Source organism: Eleutherodactylus coqui, chromosome 4, assembly GCF_035609145.1.
Source record: "Eleutherodactylus coqui strain aEleCoq1 chromosome 4, aEleCoq1.hap1, whole genome shotgun sequence".
NCBI classification, from domain to species: Eukaryota; Metazoa; Chordata; class Amphibia; order Anura; family Eleutherodactylidae; genus Eleutherodactylus; species Eleutherodactylus coqui.
The window spans coordinates 174,916,128-174,939,875 of record NC_089840.1 but is presented as its reverse complement, the minus strand read 5'-3'; the positions used below and the strand labels follow the sequence as shown (position 1 = coordinate 174,939,875).

At 43.1% G+C, this 23,748-nt stretch overlaps 1 protein-coding gene across 1 annotated transcript; it reads right to left on the bottom strand.

Moving 5' to 3' along the window:
* Positions 1–899: 899 nt before the first annotated feature.
* On the bottom strand, positions 900–23,748 carry PRXL2A (peroxiredoxin like 2A). Its single transcript, XM_066600410.1, has 6 exons — positions 23,595–23,748; positions 10,755–10,934; positions 8,482–8,573; positions 6,142–6,282; positions 4,344–4,508; positions 900–1,518 (listed from the first exon to the last, which is right to left on the bottom strand). The coding sequence occupies exons 2-6, from the start codon at positions 10,930–10,932 to the stop codon at positions 1,414–1,416; spliced, it is 681 nt and encodes a 226-aa protein (XP_066456507.1). The 5' UTR covers positions 10,933–10,934; positions 23,595–23,748; the 3' UTR covers positions 900–1,413.

Genomic DNA, 23,748 nt, shown 5'->3' with positions numbered 1-23,748 from the left:
CTATTTTGGGGCACAACCAAAATCCGTCTTTTTGCAAAGCTTATAGAACTTGGAATACCGATGTAAGAAGTGTGTTGACATCCGTGAAGAGTATGTGGAATAAATGTAAAGTTTCATCTTCCTATCTCGTTTCTTTCTGGGTAAAGCCAAGGACTTATCAGCACCCCCTCGTATATTACAGTACAGTCAGTGAAGAGGATTACCTAACCAAGTAGTAGAGGCACTATACTGCAATACACAACACTGCAATAGCTAAAGAGGTCAAGAAACTGTTAGGGCCCTTTTAACAAGAAAACTTGGCAGACACAGATGCCCAACAGGTCGTCCCAGTGCTGATCATGCCTCTGCTTTTACACAGGAACGATAATCGCTCAAAGAATGGAGGCGGAGCCGGCCGAGGATCACAATGATCAAGAAGCAAATTAATTCTCATCCATTGTTCAGTTGGGGCAGGATTTACACTGAGCGATATTAAAATTCCCGCTGGATAATTTACCAGTCCGTGTAAAAAGGGCCTTTAGGCCATAGTCCGAGATCCCATTTTGCTGGCTGCCATTAAAGATAATTATATGTTGAAAAGAAAAAAAACATTGTCTCAGATTATGCAGCATCTTGGGATCCGTGAGGTATGCAACTACGCCACGTTAATGGATAGTGTCAAGTTTCTCCCACCTGGCCCATCTAACAAACCTCTGTAGTTACTTTCACTAATCTACAAGATTACTTGGTTCTCAGTGAGCAAAACGGTCACATTTTTCACATGATCCATACTGTGTATTAAGTGCTCTTCAGTCTATATAGAGGGTCACATGACTCGAACTGCTGCGCCTGGTCAATCACAGTTTCTCTGCACTTAGTGTGGGACTTTAATATGTCAGAATGGAAGGAGCTACATTCACTGAAAAGAGAAAATGTATCTTTATTGTAGGTGAACTGATGGAGACATAATTGCATAGAAATGTCAATCAAATTGTTCAAAATTATGTAGAAAATAAAACGAACAAAACAAACCAGATAGTGTTTAAAACAGAGACTGCGATGGTTGTGGCAAGGAAAAGGAGAATAGAAGCATTTTGACACACAAGGTATTTTGGGAGATTTATTACAACTGGTACAAGGGAGAAGTGGGGCGGTTGCTGACAACCAGCAAATCAAATTCCAACTTCAGGGGTTTGGTTGTAAATAAAAGAGCCAATCACTTTGGTTGTTATAGGCAACTCCTCTACTTTTCCTTTGCTCTAGTTCTGATAGATCTCCGTCAACACATCTTATGTACATTAATGACAAAAGCAACAACAATGCTCCCATAACCAGTATAATAAATTATGTGTTTAACAGCTACAAATTAACATCCTTGGTAGATCCTCGGGTTATTTGAAGTTTGATGTCAGACTGTGTAAACTATTCACAAGTTTAATGGACTTCAGTCTTCCTGTTTATCTTCTTAGCAGCTTCAAGGACAGACGTCAAGTTTGCTTTATCTCCAAATTCCTTCTCACGATGTTCAAGGAGAATTCCCTAGAAATTGTAAAATGCAAGAAGTTATGAAACCAAGGCTGTGGCATTTGCACTTGTTCTGAATAGCCTTAGGCCGTTTTCACATGGCAGTATTTCTCAATACTTTTCATCAGCATTTGTAACCTAAAAAGTAGTGAGCTGGAAACACGGAAGTACAGGGCAAGACAAAAATCAGGACACAATCATTTAACTTAGGCTGCCTGTCCACGGGCGTTGCAGTATCCCGCAACGGATCTCCGTCGCGGGAGCCGCCGCCCGGGAGCAGGAGCCGGAAGATGGATCTCCGCCGTCAGCCCATCTGACAGATAAGCTGACCGCGGAGAATCGCAGCATGCTGCGATTTGCCAGCCGCGAGCGGAGAATCGCAATTATTCTCCGCTCGTGGACGGGGCGGGGAAAAGCGCTCTGCGATCCCCACGGCCGAATTATCACCGCGGGGAACGCAATGAAAACCCGCCCGTGGACAGGCAGCCTAAATGCAATAAACGAGATTAACTTCCAATGTGTGAAAGTATTAATTGGGAGGGAGGCTGCATTTTTTTGTCGAAAGAGAAGTTCTCAGTGGCCATTTTGAATTTGGCTCAGAAGACTAAAACATTTAACCATGTGCATCCGGCAGAATGGTGGACACAAACACATCATATAGAGCTCTTTTAGAGTTATGTGAGGGAAAAGGTTCACAAACAAGTAAAGACATGACAAAACTGACACTTCCAGTGTGGTTTTGAGTAAACTCTAGCCACGATAGAAATATCACATGACCACCTCCCCATCAGAAAAAGCTTGAGCCAATTTTTATATATCAGAGTTCAAAATGGCTGTCAAAAACATATCCACATCCCCCCCCCAAAAAAAAAAAAAAAACCCAAAACACTATGTATACAGCCCCTCTCCTAATTTCCCATTAGAAGTCAATCTTTAATAAAGCCTGTCCTTTCTGCCATAAACTGCATAAGGTGGCATTGTGCTTGAATCCCAAACAGGATTCACTGAAATCATGGTGCTTCCTGGAATCTGCACTCCAGAATACAAGATTCACCCAACCCTACAGTAGTCTTTACTTGAGGCAGAAATAGAAGTAAGGGGTTTGCTGGGGAGTGGAAACAATTTAGGGGTTCTTCACAGATCAGGAGCGGTAACATAGGTGACAGCAAAAAGTAGAAAGGGGTTTGCTAGGACGTCCAAAATGGAGATTGGCAAAGGCCACCCGGGAATTTGTAGCACCTACGTATTCTTGCAGCCTCTGCTTTCTTGGAGTTAAGCACCATTGGGAAAGATTCCCCCATATCAAGCAAGTAAGTAGACTGACAGGCAGATGAGCTACTAAATTCTAAATATAAACTTATCTTGACCCGAGTCTCACATTAACTATAATATACATACATTATAATATATCTATGATCTACCCTGTTCCCCAAAAATAAGACAGTGTCATATTAATTTTTGCAGCAATAAATTTTACTTTTTTACATGTATAGCTGCCTGGCCACTATTTATATTGTCTTTTTTATTAACTGTAACTAGGGCTCAATTTTGGAGTAGGGCTTATACTTCAAGCATCCTCAAAAATCCTGAAAAAGCATTCTGCATCCTCAAAAATCGTGACACTGACACACTGACACACACACACACACACACACACACACACACACACACCTCATTTTGTTCCAGTTCACTTTTAGACGAGAGTATGGCTACACGGCCAGAATATGGGTGTGTTACAAAGGACTCTGCAACCATAGGGCATCAGTATTTGCGGGTCATTGTTTTTATTTTCAGCAGGGCAAATACAGATTCATATTAGTATAGTAAAAGATACTTATGAATGCATATGAAAAGGCAAAAGGGGGCGAAAACAGGTCACGCTACAGAATCGAAAAATACAGCCATGTACATAGATTTACATCACTCCATATTATGGTGTGCAAAACATGGACCAGATACAGAATAGAAAAAAAAAAAAAAAAAAAAAAGCAGCTGGTCTGAGAGCAGACTAATCTGCAATCAAAACTTGGGTCTTAAAGCACCATTTGAACACAGATTATCGCTTGAAATTCATTGTAACGATAAGTGAGCGATGGTTTTACTTTTAAAGACGGACATTTTTCTCCAAACGAAAATGTTGAGCCTTTCAGTCGCTGTGTAAGGTCTGCATTGAAAATCCCCCCCCCCCCCCCCCCCCAACCAAAGGAAAAAAAAAAAAAGATCCCACAAACTACACAAAAAAAAAAAAAAAGCTGGACAACGTCATTTTGACCAAACAAAAGCAAAAGGCTGAACAATGGATTTTAGGCAGAATGAATGAACATAGAGGAGTGAATCTTTAACGAAAGCTGCACGACGGGCACAAGACAGACGATTATCGCTTAAACAATGGCTTTTGAGCGAATTTCGAGCGAACGTTGTAGCCAAGTCTTAAGGTTTCACCCCTTAGCTAAGACCAACCCATTGTCTGTAAGCCAGCTCAAAATTGAAGATATTAAGACTTCTGAAAATTGCATAAACAGAAACTTGTCAGATGTTTCACTCCATCATCCATGTCTGTTTAGGATTCAGTTGTTGCTCTAACACTTTTAGTCAACCCAGAAAAACTGGTTGTCAGCTGTCCCGGTAAGGAGAAGGAGGCTTGTTGGTTCTCCCAAGTGTTTGAGTTTACAAGGACATTTTTTTTTTACTTGGAGGGTTTGTTGGTGGAAAGCGCTACACAAACCAACAGCAACCGCAGATGTTGTGTATCATCTTATCATAAAGACGCACCGAGACACTAAAACAGTTTAAAGAAAGTTATTTTCCATTTATTTTTTCAAAGAATCACTTCTAGTTACCTGGTTCCCAGAGCCAATCACAAACACACCGCCAAGAATGAGGCCTTCTCCTTCCAGGTTTCCCTCAAAGCCCGCTTTCCAGGCCCGTCGGAAATTTTGCCATACTCCCAACCGTATGAGTCCCATAAGCATCATTTTCCTCTTCTGCGGTCCATAAAAGCGTTTCTGAGGAGAGTAATGAACAAAAGTGGATACACGCAAGTAATCTAAGGAATGGAGTGGGAACCCAATAACCAGGTTCGACTCTCATGACCAGCGGCAGCATGTTATCAGTCAGTAGGATAGCTTACTAAACGTATACATTATGTCCCGTCAGCACATTGTACTTATGCAGTAAAACTTTACTGGTTTGCAATATCACAACACAGCGTTCCCTTATATAAGCAGAAAATTCTAGCTATTCTCTTAACACAAAACCCATTGTAAAGCAATGCAAAGTAAATAAACCACCCTGATAGCAGGTCACATTAATGATCCTATTACATGGGATGATTATCGTTCGGATAGTTCACATCCCTGCACTTCTGTGGTAAATTGAACAATTTTTGGCCCATGTAAACCCATGTAGCAACTGGACAAGAATTGTTCAGCCGTTCAGTTTCTACAAGCAGAAAATGGAGTGATGAGCCGTACAGTGTACACAGTGGCCGGTCACTTTTGAACGACTGTCTGCAAGCCGACAAGCGGTGAACACTCCCTGGCCACTCCACCTCCATGCCGGCAGCATTGAGCGATGCCAACGATACTCTTGTGTAACAGTGCAGCAGCAAGTATCACTGGGATGAGTATCGGGCACAGTTTGCCGACAGCTCGTCCCGTGTACATGGATCTTAAGAGTCGAGCTAAAGAAAAATTTACATCTGTAGCTTTTAAAAATGAAACTTTTAAAAAATGTCTCAGGCTGTATGTTAATTAGGTTACAAAGCTCCAATGGTGTCCCCAGACCACAAGAGCCACAGGGTGTTGAGTGCAATACAGCCCTCCCGTTTTTGAGGGATGTCGATGGTGTCACCTACAGGCTGGTCTAGACACAGATGTCCCAGAAGTCAGAGTGGGAGCAGCGCATGCATAAAGGAGCCAGATGAGTGCCCACAGCTCTGCACATGTGCCAATCCCACACCAATGTCCAGGACATCAGGCTCTACACTGAGCAATGCACGATGTGGGCGACATCAGCCAGGAGACTACACTTTCCTATACAAAAAAAAAAAATACACACTGAGATTGCAAAAAAAATAAGCAGCACACATGTGGCCCCATACATACAAAATCATTCAGTGTATGCTCCAGATGCTTACCCAGTTTATATGCTGAGCATTTGCGCAAAATGACAAAAACCCCTAAAGGCATATTCATATCCACAATGAGGTTCCATTTGGAGCCTCCAGCACAGATATAGTATAAAATGCCAGATGAAATAATGCAGCATATGGTGCGGCTTCATCCAGTAAAATGTCGAAAGAACCTAGTCAGTCAACAGATGCAGTTTGGCTAAGGCAAGTGCCGTTTCCAGTATTTTTCCTTCTTCAGCCCCAAGGATGTAGTCAAACCGAAATCACCTGGAGCCCCGGTGCAGATGTGAACTGGGCCTAATAGAAGCCGCCAATGAGTGGCTTTCCATATAATACATCGCTTGTTCAAGTCTTCCAGAGTGAGAGCAGTTATTTACTGTCTACTTTGGCTCATGGAGTACAGGGACCTGGATGGTCTGTAAGACAATCTTTTGTTTGACTGCAAATGTGAGGCCCCTCACGATAAAGAGCACACAAGAGTAGGAAAACAGCAGGAACAGCAGTACCTTCTCATCAAGAAAAAGATCTCCTTTGAAGTAAGGCTGGAAGTCCTCAATTTCAGTTCCAATCTTCTCCTTCACCACACCGTAGAGCGGGACTCCCAGCTGGTCCAGCTCTGGCTTCAGTTGGGATATCTCCGAGGCCTCCTGCAATAGAGTGACCTACGTTACCCGAAGCTGGCCTACATGCACATACTGCATAGAACCACTAGTAACACATCTAATACCGCTCTTGGTTAGGTGCTAAAGTTCATGCCAACATTTTACTCTAATTACATTGCTTCACTTCTCAACATGAAAAGTCCTCCAACATGCTTTACTGTCTACCTAGTCTCAGGAATTGAAAGAAAACACTTCAGATCTTTGCAACTTATACAACCATAGAATGGTAGAGTTGGAAGGGACCTCCAGGGTCATCGGGTCCAACCTCCTGCTCAGTGCACAATTTACTTAATCATCCTAGACAGATTTGTCCAGCCTTTGTTTGAACACTTCCATTGAAGGAGAACTCACCACCTCCCGTGGTAACCTGTTCCACTCATTGATCACCCTCACTGTCAGAAAGTTTTTTCTAATATCTAATTTGTGTCTTCTCCCTTTCAGTTTCATCCCATTGCTTCTAGTCTTTCCTTGTGCAAATGAGAATAGGGCTGATCCCTCTGCAGTGTGACAGCCCTTCAGATATTTGTATACCCAATCATCCAAGTTAAACTAAGAAAAAAAAAAAAAAAAAAACACTAAAGAGAAAGACCTGTCACACACAGAAGTTCAGTTAATTGAGGTACGAGAGAGTTTTGTCAGGTTACTTAGGACTACACAGGAATAAGCGTATAGCATACTTAATAAAAAATGTGTTCCATTTACATACCAGACTTCCCAAAACAGCTGTCTGTATGGATTCTGGCTTGATTTTTAATTCCCAATCATGGTTGTAGAGACTTTTATAAAAAGGGTAGGACATTGATTTGCAGGAATGCTGGAAGGCTGCCATCCAATAGGTAGATAAAGGAAAATTCTTTTCAGCAGCACTCACCATAACCCATAAGGGGGGTGTTTCTTCCACATGTAGTGTCCTGCACGCCTAACTGGGATTGAATCCTAATCCCATAGATTCAGACAGAGTAAAAAAGAAAAATAGGCAGCAGAGTCCAGATCTTCAGGTGCAATAAAGACTTATATTTCCATCAGAACATCACATCATGAAATACAGCGACGTTTCAACCGTTACATAGATGGTCTTTGTCAAGCTTGACAAAGACCATCTATGTAACGGTCGAAACGTCGCTGTATTTCATGATGATGTGATGTTCTGATGGAAATATAAGTCTTTATTGCACCTGAAGATCTGGACTCTGCTGCCTATTTTTCTTTTTTACGCCATCCAATAGCTGGCGCTGCAGAGATATTGTTCCATCTTCCTTATTTGCATATATTTCCCAGAGGCGCATGCATGGCCTTATAAGTCTCCTCACTCACCTCCTAGGTGCTCTCCTTAAGGAGTGATGACTCACTCCCATTTATTCACTTCAGGGACATTGCTGTAGGGGATGCTAAGGCAGCAGTTGTATCTAGACCTTGGTGCCTTACATCCTGTGAATAACACAGCCTCAGAAGTGAGCAAAGCCATGATGCTGTGGGAGCCGGCTGTGACAGCTAGCTGGCCTTCTTATGCAACACCAGGGATTGAGGAGAACAGCGATTCCCGCTCTTATCCCCCTTACATACTGCAATCAATGTACATCGCCGCATGTAAAGCGTTCAGAGGCAGTGCACTCCCTCTGATGGCATCAGCACTCTGCGCTGCAATGGTGGAAGGCTGTTGGTTTGTATGGCAACCAGACACTGCTGTCCAAGCCTGCCGTGGCCTGTGATCTCCATTGTGAGCGATAATGCATTACAGTAGAAAGGTACTGCCTTTCATTAGCATAGTGATCATAGCCTGTTTCAAGTTCCCTACAGGGAGATTATAAAAAAAAAAAATAAAAAAAAAGTGTAATAATTCCCCATTTGTAGAAAAACGACCTGTACAATAAGTTGAACACAATGCTTATCCTGCATTAAAAAAAAAAAAAAAAGTTAATTTTTTTCATTCCCCCTCCTTCCCAAACAATATAGTAAAAGCAATCAGAAAAGCCATATGTACTGCAAAATGATGCCAATAAAACTGATGGCTTGGGTTTTTCTGTGGCAAAATATCAGTTTTATTGGCATCATCTTTTTTTCTTCCCTTTCAGTTGATGGATGAGGAGAGGGATCATCTTCTCTTGTAGTTTCTATTGCATTTTTTTATCCAACTCAATATCTAGACCCCTAGAGACATGACAGACAATATAGTTGGGGGGTTACCTCTCTGCATAGGAAACATCCAGGCCTACGCACGGCCATGATCACGGCTCCGCTCTCCTCCCAGAGGGCTTTTGCTTTAATCGTCCTGGATTCTGTTACAAAAAGGTAGTAAGAGTTTATTTATCATAGTTAACTCAGTGTGTGCTCTCTCTATACAATAGTGCCCTCCCCTCTGGTGAGAACAATACTATACAAGCAGCTGTGCCCCCACTTTATAAGTTACATCTGACGTCCCACAATAGCAACTTAAATGGCTGGGATCTGCATTAACCCGGTAGAGGTTTCTGTCAGCATGGACTGCAGCATTCAAGTTGTTTTACCGAGGGAGGGGGCTCTCTATCACAAAGTGCTACTGGATTGCTACCGTATGGCAGCCTGCGGTTTAACAGTGGGAGTGAAATCGTCCATTACACATCTGGCCCTGACAAGCGACGCAAACGTCCAGCACTGATGCACTGCCAGAGGGTTGGGCAATCAGTAGATTGGCGGGGTATCCCAACCAGTTTGCCATTGATGATCTTTCCCGATGGTAGGTCATCAATCGTAAAAAAGTGGCAAAACACCTTTAAGTACCAAGTAAGCCGTTTTATTAACCCTGTCCTGTTGTAGACACTTTTGGTTCCTGCGTTTTTCGTTCCCGACTTCTAAGAGCTTAACTCATCTTTCAGTCACTGTATCTGTAGCAGGGCTTGTGTTTGAGGAAGAGCTGCATTTTTGTTTTAACTGCACCATTTATTGCACCACGTAATGCATTAGAATTAAGTGGCCCATTGCTTTTTGGGCTGCAATTTTACTGAGCTCACTGTGCAGTAAAAATTACATGTTAATCATGTTGCAAGTCAGTAGAATTACAGCAATACCACGTTTTAGGTCATTAAAGAAAAAAAAAAAAGGAAAAGGAAGAAGCCCACTGGGTTATAAAATGAAGCAACAAGCTATTTTTTTAATTTATTCCATAACTGGAGCTGTTTCGTGGGCTTGTATTTTATGGGCAACCTGTAGTTTTTATCAGGACCATTTTGGGGTATAAAGGGCTCTTTATTCCATTTTTGGGAAGATAGGCAAAAAAAAAAAAAAAAAAAAAGGGGTGTATCACTGACACATGAAAGCTCACACAATTTATAATATCATGTTTTTCCTACACAGTGAATGCCATAGAAAAAAAAAAACCCTTCCCACCCCATTTTTTTGAACGTTATATTTTAGCTCTACAAATGACTTTAACATGCCATTGTTATGATACAATGCAGTACTTTTATATTGCTATGTATTATGCCTGTAATTTTTGTTTATGAAGGACCATTTACACACAACGATAATGATCACTCAAAATTCATTCAAGCAACCGAATTTGAGCGATAATAGTTACATGTAAACGTGAGCACCGTGCACTTTTCGTTTGACCAATGATTTTAGGTGAACTTAAAATCTATTGTTCAGCTACTTGAGATACAGCAGACACAGTTATCCATCAGTAGACCTCAGGCTGTTATCTCCGTGGGGAGATTACATTGTAATCTGCCAGGAGCAGCGTGAACAATGCAGCTGTGCACAAAGCTGGGCATGAGGTTGCAGACCCCAGCCTGTGATTAAAACAGCTTGTGGAGGCCTTTTTATATGCAAACGAAGATGATAGTGTTAACGGCCATTAACACTCTATGCAAAAAGAGCGCTAAAACTTTCAACAGTTTGAAAGAGCCTGGCGTGTAAATGGGCCGCCAGGCCCTGCCTCTGGCAGTACCCAATAGCTTTCTGTGGGTGGCAGTGTAGAGGACATTGTGAAGTCCGGGGCTACCAGGACAACTATTCAGAAATCTCATGGTGGCCAAGCCTGTACCAGAGGGAGCACCTTCCCTTTGTCTCTTCACCAAGATGCTACAGTCACTACTGAGGGATTAGACAGCCAGGATTGGAATTAAGTACGAGGCAGGCTCAAATCCTCAGCCTGTGCCATACATCTACACCATGTATCAGGAAGGGGATTTAAAGGTCTTTTGAGATCTTGCTACTGATAACTGGCATGCTGAGTTCTACCATTGCAGTTACTGGAATTACCGAATCTACAGTGCAGGATCATACTTCCTAGAGAATGAGAATACATTTTCTGGAGAAAGAGGAAAGACAAAGCAAATTTTTAAGAAAATTTCCTCTACAGAAGTTATTTGTTGGGCATCAAAGGATTTACTAAAACAAAACATTAAGAGTTGCTGACAGATTTTACAACTAGACTGACTAACAATCTCATTATTGGTATTAGTACATAACACGTTTACCATCTGATATTGGCCGCAGTTCTGTGTCTTCTAAATATTCCAAGGTAGCCTTGTCCGTTGTAGGGAGGAAGTAGTCCGTGTTGGCCAGAAGAATCGCAGCTACTGTCGCGCCAAAAGCTCCGACGCTAATCGACCACAATCCCATGGTGAAAATCTCAGACTCTGACGCAACACACATTTCTAAAAAACACAAAAGATTTGCAAGAAAAATGTAAAATTTATAGTGTAAAGGTGAAATGTCTATCATTCATGTTTTCCTGTTGCATTTCAGGCGGGTCTTCACAAACGTTATACCAGAAATAGTCTACTTTTCAGCTTGCCAAACCCCCCCCCCCCCCCCAAGAATAAAAACACGACATCAAGTCAAACCCGTCAATATTGACATCATTTGGCTTAACATTCATGTGTATGGAGGGTGGCTTACCATTCTACGATGGCAGAAGACTGTGGAAAGAAAGACTAGGCATGATTGATTGCAGCATGCTGGACCCCTTGTTCTAATGGAAGGGCAGTCTGGCAGCTTATTCACGAACGTTCAGTCTTTGATAGATCATCATCTCAAGCATACAATGGGCTTTGGGCCGGTTACTAGTTGCCGATGGAGAGGCTTGAATATAGTTCAATGGAAGCTGCGCCTGCACTACCAAACTAGGCTGCTGCAATGATGGCACTATTGGATTTTAGCAGTGTCTACACTGACACGAGCCCAAAGTTAAGCTGATTTGTAGGAGGAGGGGGGGGGGGGGGGGGAGTTCAAGAACAGTCGACTCCCAGTTGATCAATTACTGGAACCCATCCTGAGAACAGGTCATCAATAGTAAATGTCCTGGAAAACCCCTTTAACTATGCTTGTATTCAAGATAATTCACTGGAATACTAGACCGAAATGCAAAATACACCCCTGAGTTCCACCAAGAGCCAGAGAACAAAAGCTAAAAAACATTTAGCTAACCAAACAGTGTTATCAGTCTTTAGATAAGGAGACCATCCACAGCTACTGTAGCTGGAAGGTGTCCTGAATCTGCTAATAGACATTTGATTCAGGATCCGTTTAGAGGAACCAATTTCTTGCTTGAACGAGCATACAAGCAAAAGGAGGTCAGAGTTCGCTAGTGCAGCCCATTTCTACAGATACATCATTGGCTCCCTCGGTCGTTCACATTCGCCAATTTAAACAATTGCCATTTAAACTGAATTATTAGGGAACGAGCGAACAATGATTTTTAGGTTTGCACAAAGTGGTCAAATAAGTGAACAGTATTGTAATAGTAAGTATTGTTCGTTAGTTCAGTGTCAATATGGCTATTATTGTTCAAATTCACACAAGCCAAGTTTTTTGAATGCTAAAAATCGTAGAGTGTAAAGGCCCATTTACACGGGCAGATAACCGCTCAAAACGACAGTGAGCGATTATTCTGCTTAAAAAAATAATTGGTATTTAAGTAGCTTCTCTACTTAAATGCCAATTATGTATGGGCCCCCCTTGTTCTCCAGGGGGAAACAATGCTATCAGCCCCCTCACCCCGCCCCCCCCCTCCCCAGTGGAGAACGTCTGATAAAACTGATAGCTAAAATCAAGCTCACTTGATTTTAACGATCAGCGAAAAGAGCCCGAAATGCAGGTGCTCTGCGCCCATTTACATGCACTGATTATCGATAAAACAATCACCGATGAGCGAAGTTTTAGCGATAATCGTCCAGTGTAAATGGGCCCTAAGAGCCCCAAGGAAGAGTTCAACAGTTATTACATGCACTATTAGTGAAATCTAAGTTAACAGAGGTGATCCTTTGTTTAGGACCTCCAAAAGGCCTGAAACATGTTGGGCATTAGACAGACCCTTAAAAGGACCCCCCCCCCCCCGCCCAGTTTTAGGGGGGAAAAAAGGCTCTGTCCCTGACCTGGAGGGGCAGGAGATAGATTGTCTGAGGTACTACTACGTCTCCTCTACGATCCACTGTTTCTAGATGCCTTTTTTTGGCCCTTCAATATTCAGGATACCCAATTTCCTACAGTGCACTGATAGCGTTAGACAGCTCATGCACCATAACACAGCTCCAATTCACTACTCAAAATTGCTGCAGCCATCTTGGTCAGGTCAAAAATAGGGCCTGGAACTGGTGAGGCAACTGAAGAACAAGCGTTCCAGGTGCACACACTGCTGTCAGTGTGCACCAGAGATCAGCAGCACTGAGCAGTAGAAGAGTGACGGCAAGGACCTGGTAAGTATATAGGTTGGGGTGAATATTAATGTGGCTACTGTGGTGTCACTATTCCTACTGGGGCCACCAATATTGGGAGTCAACATTACTACATGGGGCGGATTTGCTGTGGAGTTCACAGTAGCTGTAGCAGCAAAGTGGATGAGATTTTGGAATTTTCATCCACACGGAAAAAATGTGCACAAAACCCATGCGGATATTAACATATGGTGCGGGATTTAATTCCATAGTATGGTAATTTAAATATAATGTACATCAATAGCCCATCCAGCATTACTCCCAGACATTTTTTAATGGCCCTGTCCTCTTTAGAACGACAGAGGTAAAAATTACATGTCGTGATAAGCCATGCCTCAACCCCTCTCCTGACCACACCTTGCGGCTCCACGAAAAGCTTTCTTCAAAAGAGTTCCATGGCTGAGAAAGTTTGGGAACCACTGCTCTAGACTATTTACCCTTATCAAGTTACAAGAAGTCTCTGTGAAAGTTTGTCCCATTTTCTGAGAATTTTTCGAGCCATATAACAGATCAACGCCATGGAATAAACAATTTTCACATTAGCCTAATTTACTTTGGCTGCCTGTCCATGGGCGAGTTGTCATTGCGTTACCCGCGGCGGTAACAGGATTCACATCGCGGCATGCTGCGATTTGCTACGGTGAGCCTATTAGATAGGCTCACCAGGGAGACCTGTCAGTTCTCTCCCCTGATGCAGAATATTACTAGCGATATTCTGCCTAGGCCGTGGATAGGCAGTCTAAAGATTTCCACTTATTTAGTGGTGATTAGTCTCTGGTTGACTGCCCAAATTTGAGGCGAAAGTACACATATAGTAAGAGTGCAACAGTCATTACACCAGTTCTCATTTAGATGCTTGTTCCTCGCCCAAGTATTGTCTAAAACCAGTTCAAAATCCTAATTAACTCTGCAATTGTTCTTGCTCAGTTAATCATAAAAACTCAACTGCAAAACATGTGAAACTCCTCCAACCAGTTTGTTCCTCCTTAAACCAGGTGAAAAACTGAAGCAGAGGCGCAGCCTGTCCTAACACCTTATGGATGCAGGTAGCTAATGCCACCCAAACAAGCACCTCTGTAATCTTACAGCATTAGATGAAAACAATACAGTTAATATTGAATTTCCCAGCAGGGGAACAAACCGAACATCCAAGTGTACAAGAACACCAATCAGAAGAAGTGAAATACAACAGCAGGAAAACATGTAACGCAATCCCCGTAAAGGTGCGCTCACACGGCGGATTGTCACCACGAAATCCAACTCCCAACTTGAACATTTATACAAATAATAAAAAAAGCCCGAATGCAAGTATCCACCTTGTGTTAGGTGAAGGGGCACAGGGCAAGGGTGCAGCATGGTCAGGGGTTAGCAGGGTTTGGTGGAATGGGGTTACAGTAAGTGGATGGGTAGCCAGAGCAGGTTATTTGATTTAATGTTCCACAAGGGTTGAAGCGTTCCTTTTGACCCAGATCAGTTAGCGGCACGTTGCCACAAGCGCAGAGAGAATGAGGACTTTAACAACTTTAGTGATACTTTTAGATGCGCCGAATCTCGTTTGAACGAGTGAATGACATAGCTGCTAACTTGTTTGAACTCGTGCTCAGCCACTGCATGTGCTCAGAGGGACTGAATGATTGTGGTTTAAAGCGGACAGGCCAACCATGATTTTCATACCTGCATAAAATGCACGAGTAAAGAAAAACACAGCAAAAAAGGGCATTGTTTGTTGTTCAGTCTTGCGCTTAGACCAGGTGATTATCGTTGACTCTTGCTTGTTTGCCCAATTTTTTTGAATAATCGACACATCTGAAAGAATCTTATTTAGTCACTTCAAAAGGGTAGGGGGGCGCTTAGCTGGATGAGCAGCTGGTGTGTCTGGAGATCCTACGGCTGAAGCTCTTGGTACCTCGGAACAGCCTTACATGTGCTTGTTGGGCAAGGCTGCCCAAGTCTTGGAAATTTCACCCTTCAAATCTGTGTTAGGAGTCCTTCTAGGAACCCCCTAGTTCCTGCTGTGGATCTTCCAGGGGACATGCCTGGAGGAGCCATCACATGCAGTGGAGTTCAGCTGAGGCGGAGTGACCCTGTAACGCAGCCTCCTCTGCTCCCACTCTCTCCTCAGCAGCACTGACCTCCCTCAGCAGTGAAGTGCTCAGTGTAGTGCTGAGGAAGCTCAGGGTGATGTTCTGCGTGGCACCAGGGGCAGGAAGTCCAGGTCTGAACTTGCATCTCCTCCTGAAAGGCCCGCTCAGCATGTAGAAGATTGTATGCGGAGGACCAGCACCACTCCCTGGTCTATGGGTGTACGGGTGTAGTGGCCTGAAGTACATATATCTGGCCCCTCCATAATGGTCTATAACTGCTGTAAATGTCATGTCTATAGTGTGGATGCTCTGTGCAAATAGTCTGGTCACTAGTTTTGTGTACTCAGCTAGGTTTTGTCGTAGCTGTTCCAGGGTCTACCTAGAGTCGGCCCGATTTGTCACATCTGCCTCCCCATATACTGTCCTCCCTCTTTTCAATGGTCTCCTCCTCTACTAATAATCCTGTTATGGGTAATTTGATGACAAGAGTTTATCAATTACAACCACAATATATAGGAAAGATTACTTAGTCAGGTTAGCCTGAGTGCTTGGGTGGGTCAGGGATCCCAAACTGCTAATGCCATTAGGGTTAATGCTACCTCGTCAGCTAAAGCTTATGTGCCATCTGCGGCAGTTTTGCTGGCTGTGCTGGGAACACACGACTAGTGGAACTCAAAGTAGTTTTCAGCCCATTTATTAGATGACTCAGCTCTTGGAGAGGTATAGATCAGCTTTGATGGCCCTCTTGGAGCTCACGTTAAACAGAAAGTGCATGAAGAGATGAATACATTGATATTTTTACTTTGCTTCCTCTTCCAATTTTATTTGCATTGGGTAAGGCTTTTTTTTAAACCCTAAAAAGGATATTTACCTATTCCGAATAGGTTTCCAAAATTGGCTTTAAGCCTTTGCAATTTTGGTTAGTATGGTGGTGAGGGAGGGAATCGTCCAGCACTTTGTTTCTAGAAGTAAGGCATATAGTTTACGGTGGAACAGCATGGCCCTACTACAATGAACGATTTCGGCAGCATAAGGCTGCCAGCCCATCTATATGCTGAGACCACAAGTAAGAAGTAGTGGTGGATTTTATTTAGCAGTTTTCCTTTGAGCCAAAAAAAAGGAACACACACACACACCACACCTGTCAACACCTTAGGAAATGCCATTAATGCCCCAATAAAATCCTGCCTCTCCTTACTTCTATATAGTTCACCAGTTGAGCTAAGAGGGCAACTAAATTTTAATGAGGTTTCAGAAGTTTATTTTATATAGAAAGTTCACAATATATTTAATATGCACTTACTGTAATAGTCAAACAAGGTTTGCCAGAACCAAAATAAATAAATTAAAAAAATGTACAGGATCTTGGCAGGGTACCCTGCATATATTATAACTAATGCAATATCCCCAGGCGATTTGCTACAGGAATTTAGGTCAACAAAGACTTACAAGTCATCAGCGTCTTTGTTGGCATATTAAGGTACTTGTAATAGTTTTACCTCTCTTGGCTTCTCCAGTTGTATTGAGCTAGTACTGGCCCCGATGGACGAGTGTCTCAAAACTATGCTTACCTTCAATTTTTTTTTAGGATTGATACATAGAATTTTTTTCTCCAAAAAAATGTTGTGAACTGTGTAAATACATTACATATCTTTAAGGTCCCCTGTTCACAGGCGAGTTGTTATTGCAAGACTCGCCGCGATAAATTGCCCGCAGACCTCGCATGATATGCTCTCTGTAGACTTAACTATGGAAAGCGCAGCCAGACGTCCACGAGCGGAGAAGCATAGCGATTCTCTGCTCATAAGATTTAAATTGTGGCATGCTGCGATTCTCCACGGTGAGCCTATGTATTAGATAGGTCTCTGATGAGCCTGTCAGTGCTCCCCCTCGTCCTCCACAGCGGAATGTCACTAGCGATATTCCACCTCGGCCGTGGACAGGGGGCCTTACTGTTTAACCTGTAACACAATAGTATACATTTCTAAGACAAACACCCATCCAGTTCAGCCCATTATTCTACAATATTTATCTGGAGGATGGCAAAATTTTCCTCATTTCAGGATCTGGGGGAATACCTTCCAGACTCCAGATATGTCTAAGCCTCCTGTCCACAGGCAATATCTCATTACGTTATCTGCAGCGATAATCCGCCTATGGGTAATGCATAAAATGCTTTACATATAACAATGAAAAGCGCAGCCCAATGAACATGAGCGGAAATCCGCCGCAATTGTCCACTCGCGTATAAGGAAAACAAAATTGCGGCATGCCGCGATGAACATATAATTGCGGAAAATCACAGTGTCTTTAGGCCCCCTGTCCACGGCAGTGATTTTGCAGGCGATAAGTCGCCGGCTGAAGCTTTCCATAGCGTTGCTATGGAAACCACCACCCCCCGTGTCCACGAGCAGAGAATCATTGCGATTCTCCACTCGCGGATAGACTGACCTGCGGAGAACCTTCTGCCGGCTCCTGCTCCCGGGCGGCGGCTCCTGCGGCTGAGATTCGCTGCGAGATACCGCAACGCCTGTGACAGGGGGCGGTGGAAATCCTGTGCTGTAAAATGCAATACTCGTGGACAGGCAGTCTAATAGTCCAGAGCTACATTCTCATTCATACAGGCTTCTGAGCTGAAGTGTAACAGCACTCCTTGTTAGTCCACTACCTGCACAAAGTCTTCCAGTATGAGAGTACCCCGTTTCCCTGAAAATAAGACATAGCATGATTTACCAGAATTTTTGAGGATGCAAAATGATTTTTCAGGATTTTTGAGGATGCTTGAAATATAAGCCCTACTCCAAAATTAAGCCCTGCTAACAGTTAATTAAAAAAGTCAATTTAAATAGTGTCCAGGCAGCTATACATGTAAAAAAGTTATATTAATTTTTGTTCAAAAAGGTTTAAGACACTGTCTTATTTTCGGAGAAACAGTTGTTACTTCAGGCCAGGCCTAGGTATTCAGTTAAGATAATCTGATCCCCATTTTGCTGAGACACTATTGGGACTTTTGATAGAACCCTGTCGGCTGGGCTAACATTAGGCCCAAGGAGAGGTGGGGTGTGCAGGCTTGATTCCTGCACTGGCTCCACAGCATATAGATATTAGGACTGCGGAGAAGTTATATGGGGGGCTGTGATGACTGGGGGAGGAGCAACAGCATGTGTGGGGGTGGGGGGGTGATTAATTCTAAATCAGTATATATTAAGGAATTACCATGCAGGTTATTCCATTACGTAAAACAAAATGTATTTATAGTTTATTTAGCTAATAGAAAAATCGAGGTAGGTGGAGAAAAAAAAAGAAAGCAAAAAAAACCACCAACTTTTATTTTAGGTCAAGTCACCCGAACATAAGCACAGATATCAAAAGTCTAAGCTGTCATGAATCTGTCTAACGAGCTTTTCCACCGTTTCCATTGACAACCAGCAGAATTGTGAATACAGCTCCAGCTGTAATTTAGCAGCTGTATAATGCTAACTGTGAAAAGACATGCGCATTTAACCCTTCTATCCATACTCTTCTGATTTTCTAGAGACTTCAAAGCAATTCTGTAAGGTTCTAAAGGCAGGATTAAAAGATCTAGTTGGGATGCAACATCACTGGATCTCCTACAATCAGAGAAATCATTAACATTAGGTTACAATAAAAGTAAACCGTAACCATTGTGAGATTTACTAGTTAGTGCCTTAGTATACATCTAACAAGTTATGAAACACCATTGCATTATTGAATAAGAATTTGGTCACATAATTCTTGGGATTGAACTAGAGGCGTAGCTTGAAGCTTCTGGGCGCCAATGCAAAACCTGTAACAGGGCCCCCAACTATAATGCTTTATTCATAGTTCTGGGCCCCCTAAGGCTCCTAGGTCCGGGTGCAACCGCATCCCCTATAGTTACACTCCTGGATTCAACCCATTAGTAGCGCCCATTGCTGTCATTTGAGAATGGTTTCTTAATTTAAAAAAAAGTCAGTTCTCCATATGCCCATAGTTGTCAAATGCAAACAAGGAGTTTTGGCAAGCCAGGAAAAAGAAAAGTTTTAAGAAAACAAACTTTTTGAATACAAAAACCATATGGCTATCCATTTAGTGCATACATTTTTTAAAAATTACAGGTATTCTTACAATGGCTGTAACATCTATATATATTTCTTTGTGTACATTTAACATATGAGAATCATAGTGTGAACAGCCCCTCAGTCACACCAGAGAACTCTGTGGCTCCTCAGCGTTGGTCCCCAGGACCAGTACTGAAGCGCACCCGGTGATGTCGAGTAACTCAGGTGCAGCAGCACTAGTTACCCCTAGAAGGTCAAGACGTTCAGATGCAACACCCAAATGCACAGAAAACCCACCACAACATTTACTGCTCAGCTTTTGTAAACATGCAAATAATTTTCATGGTCTTTCGATTTACCAGCCATTTCTACCGATACCCTGATGCACACCTGGCTGGAAACACATGGCGTAATGATCACATCAGCCAAACCGATGACATCTATCAGACACTCCCTATCCTGTTTGGGGTACAGCTCAGGGGAATTAAGCAATGCTCCTTTTTTGACAGGAATACCTCATACTAGAACACAACATACCAAAATCAGCTCCAGCAGATCTGGTGCAACACAAAAAAAAACTGTTTTGAGTCAATGAGCACTTCTTCATTCTACACTAGTTATTGGCAACCCCAGCACAGGGTTATTAACACTAGCTACTGTTTCATTTTGCATTATCAAACCCATTGTATGTTTTGCATCTACTTCCAGTTTTTCACAAATAAAGAAATTATTGGAAAATGTAGTTGACTCAACAGGCCACTTCCTACAAACCTGTCCTTTCCAGAACGGTGCACCAAGCACTCATTGAATTTCTGTCAGAGCGGTCAACAGCCTCTGTGCATTAAAGACAGTCTGGCTCAATGGACTCTTACTAATATAGACTGTGTCAATAGAGAAAAAAAAAACAAGAACATCTAGGCTGTTCTGGCCAGACCATTAGGAGGTGACCAGGCTCAGGATGCCCAACAGACCACCAGTAGAGAGGATTGTCCAAGCAGCGCCAACTGTTTAGTTGTCCACCATCTAGAGACAGCAAGCGCTATCGTTACACCCCTGTGTCTGTCTGAACCATTTCCAGGCACTTGGCTGAAGAATATTTGGTTGCACAGCGCCACTACATGTACGGCCTTTGATACCCACATTACCTCTCTTTGCAACGGTGTCATGAATGATTGAACTGATATGGAGTGGAACCGAATGGTCTTCAGTGACAAATCCTGGTTTAGTTTTGGCACTATGGGAAAAACGATAAACTATGGGAAATTCAGGAGAAGCACCTTAAAAAGGCATAACAATGAACCCGACAGGTTCATAGGGAACAACTAGAGGGTACCAATAGTAGTAATGGGGACAAGACGACCACAAGGTGCACTGACATCTATGATGCATAAGCCTAGGAACATTGTAAATAGATAGTGGCCCATCCTGGAAGACCCCGATATGGTGCAGTTATTTGCCACTTAACCTAGTAATACATATAGAAAGACCTAAATTTAAGACATTTTGCTACATAGCTACTCTGACGTTCCAGAACATAACCAGCTCACTTTGGCAAGCATCAGTAGTTTTCCCCTGTGCCAACTGTACCTTTGGTTTGTTTCTTACCGAGTGAAAGTATTTTTATGAACCCCATCAATGGAAAGAAATAAAAGATTGACAGGACAAAAAGGCTGGACAGACATCTGTCTGGGATGATTTAGTGAATCCTGCACTGAGCAGGGGGTTGGTCCCGATGACCCTGGAGGTCCTTTCCTACTTTAACATTCTAGGATTTTATGATTCTATGATTGGACAATTTATTAATTGCAAACGCTCTGCTGTAGTCTATGTAGTGCAATGTGCAAACCCTAAAAATGTACAGGGAGGGGGGGGGGGGGGGGGGGGGACAGTTTCACAGATGCATCTCCAAACAGCTCAGTTGTATTAGGACCAGAATGGACGTTGCACTTTCAAGACCCTTCAAATGGTAAGTACCAAGGGGACATCGTTTTTTTCTAAATTAGCTTGGGACACAGAAGGGCTGATCTTGATAAAAAAAACTATTGCATGAGGAGCTGAAGTGGATATTTTGCCTCAATAGTTTGAGCCACGTAGGCCTCCTGCAAATGGCCGAGTCAGTAAGCCGTGCCCCTGCAGTGACCACCGTGGCTCACCTGCTCCGCCGTCTCATCTGCTATGTGTCGGCTGACGCCCAACTGGCACATGTGCAGAGCGGAGCCGGCACGTAAGCTGTGACGTTTCTATGCGGGCCTCTGTGAGGCTTACACAGAAATAGGACCTGCCGCAATTTGTTTACCGCACGAAATTTCATATGTTCAAATTGCGGCTGTCTGCATAGGATTGCATTATCTAATGCTATCCTATGGCAGCGTGCATGGGCGGAAATTCTGCAGGAAATCCCACAGTGGAATTCTCGCCTGTGTGTAGGAGGCGGTAGGCTTAAGAAGAAAGCCATTTCAATATTACTCATTTTGCAAAGAATGTTGGTATACAGGCATATGAAGATGGCAACGGGGTGATAAGTTGGACATTATTCAGGTGTTTGAACAAGGCATCAATATAAACCCGTGGGAATGAACTAGAATTCCATAGAGGGGGTCTTCATTTACCTCTTTAAAGCTTATTTCTGCTATTTTTTGGGAACTATTGAATTACTCGCCTATTTATTTATATATTATGAATCTCCAACAGATGTACAAGTTCTACATTTTGAGGAGCCTGTAGCTGATTGGACCCAGGTCCAGCACTGTATGGCTAGCTCTCCTCCGCAAGCAATAGATTTTCACTAGTAATTGACTAGCAGCCAATGTGGATAGAGACTTAAATGGCCCAGTACTTTTCACCCGTTTCTTTTGTCGCCCTTCTCCCCTGAATACAGCAGGTTGCTGACAGAACATGTAGGGATGGCAGTCTATGATTTTTAATGTTTAGTGTACTTCCACTTTTCCACCCTATATGAAAGAAGCCAAATTGGCCTTTTCTATTGAATAATAAGTCGTTCAGATTTATGTGATCCAGCGAGAATCTGAATTGTTCAGTGTAAATACCCACAGCGACTGAACTGTGGATTTGTTCACTTTCTGCAGGCATAAAAAGCAAACAACTATTGGACTTATGACCGGCGGCCTGTTTACTGTAACTTGAGTTGGGTGGCCGGAGCAATCTCCATTCGCCCTCTACTCACTGAGCGATCAGTACTACTATGGAAGCACAGGAGTCATTATTACTGGGCGACTATTAGACAGCCATCCCATGTAAAAGGACTAGAGATGAGCGAGTATACTCGTTTCGAGTAATTACTCGATCGAGCACCGCGATTTTCAAGTACTTCTGTACTCGGGTGAAAAGATTCCGGGGGTGCCGGGGGGGCGGGAGGAGGCGTGGCGGAGCGGGGAACAGGTGGGAGCCCTCTCTCTCTCCCCCCACTGCAACCCCCCGCTCACCCACGGCGCCCCCCAAATCTTTTCACCCGAGTACGGAAGTACTCGAAAATCGCGGCGTAAAAGGGGGCGTGGCCGAGTAGGTTCGCTCATCTCTAAAAAGGACCCTACCAGTAAGCCGATTTTGAGGATTCTGCCTCTCAAAAAAACTGAATTAAAGCAAAAATCATATGCACTCCAGAATGGAACCAGTGAAAAAGTCATCCTGTAAAATAACATGCCCTTACACAACTCCAAACAAAGAAAACAAAGATCTAGCTATACCTCCCTGAATTTTAGGAAATTAAAAAAAAAAAAAAAAAAAAAAAAGGTCCTCTATGGAAAATGGTAAAGTACGGACATATTAAAAACAGTAAGAAAAACCAAGATCACTGTACACCTCAGCTTTCAAAGCACACAATCAAGAACATTCAAAAGTCCACTGACCGTACCCCAAAAATGTGCCTCACTGTTCTGCAAACTGAAAAACAAAGAAGGTTATGGCTCCCAAATATAGGAGAAACTTACGGTTCTCTGAAAACACAAATCAAAGGTTACCTCTATTGAACAAAGATAGTAAGACATTACAACTACATACATTTGTATCACTGTAATAGTGCCGACCGCAGAAGAAGGCTGACCTGTCATTTATAACGCATGGGGAATGTTGTAGATATGAAATACACACAATATGGACGAAACTGCAGGGTTTTTTTCTAAGCCTTTTTTACAGTGAAAATCTCATTCTATGCCTATGAGAGAGGAGGCTCACACCGGAGCAGGGAGAGAAGGGGATGTGTCAGAGAAGACAGGGGCTACCTGAAGAACATGCAACTTCATGAACTGCAGACAAAAAAAAAACAACATACTGTACTAGTTGGAATAGATTTTTTTTTTTTTATGGGGGGGGGGGGGGGGGTGTTCTGCAGCCCCATGTAACCCCCAGGGTCACCGAGCCGTCTGCAGCCCCATGTAACGCCCCGGGTCACCGAGCCGCCTGCAGCCCCACGTAACATTAGATGACAAGCCGATACTCACATAAGCGATGGCTCAGCGCTGCATACTCTTCGGAAGCCCCGATGACACTGCAGGCATGCAGCGCAGACGGAGAGCTGTCACGGCGCGACTAATAGAGCCTATTCAGGGGGCGTGGCTACGATCCAGAGCGAGGCTCCCCGGTCGCATATTAACA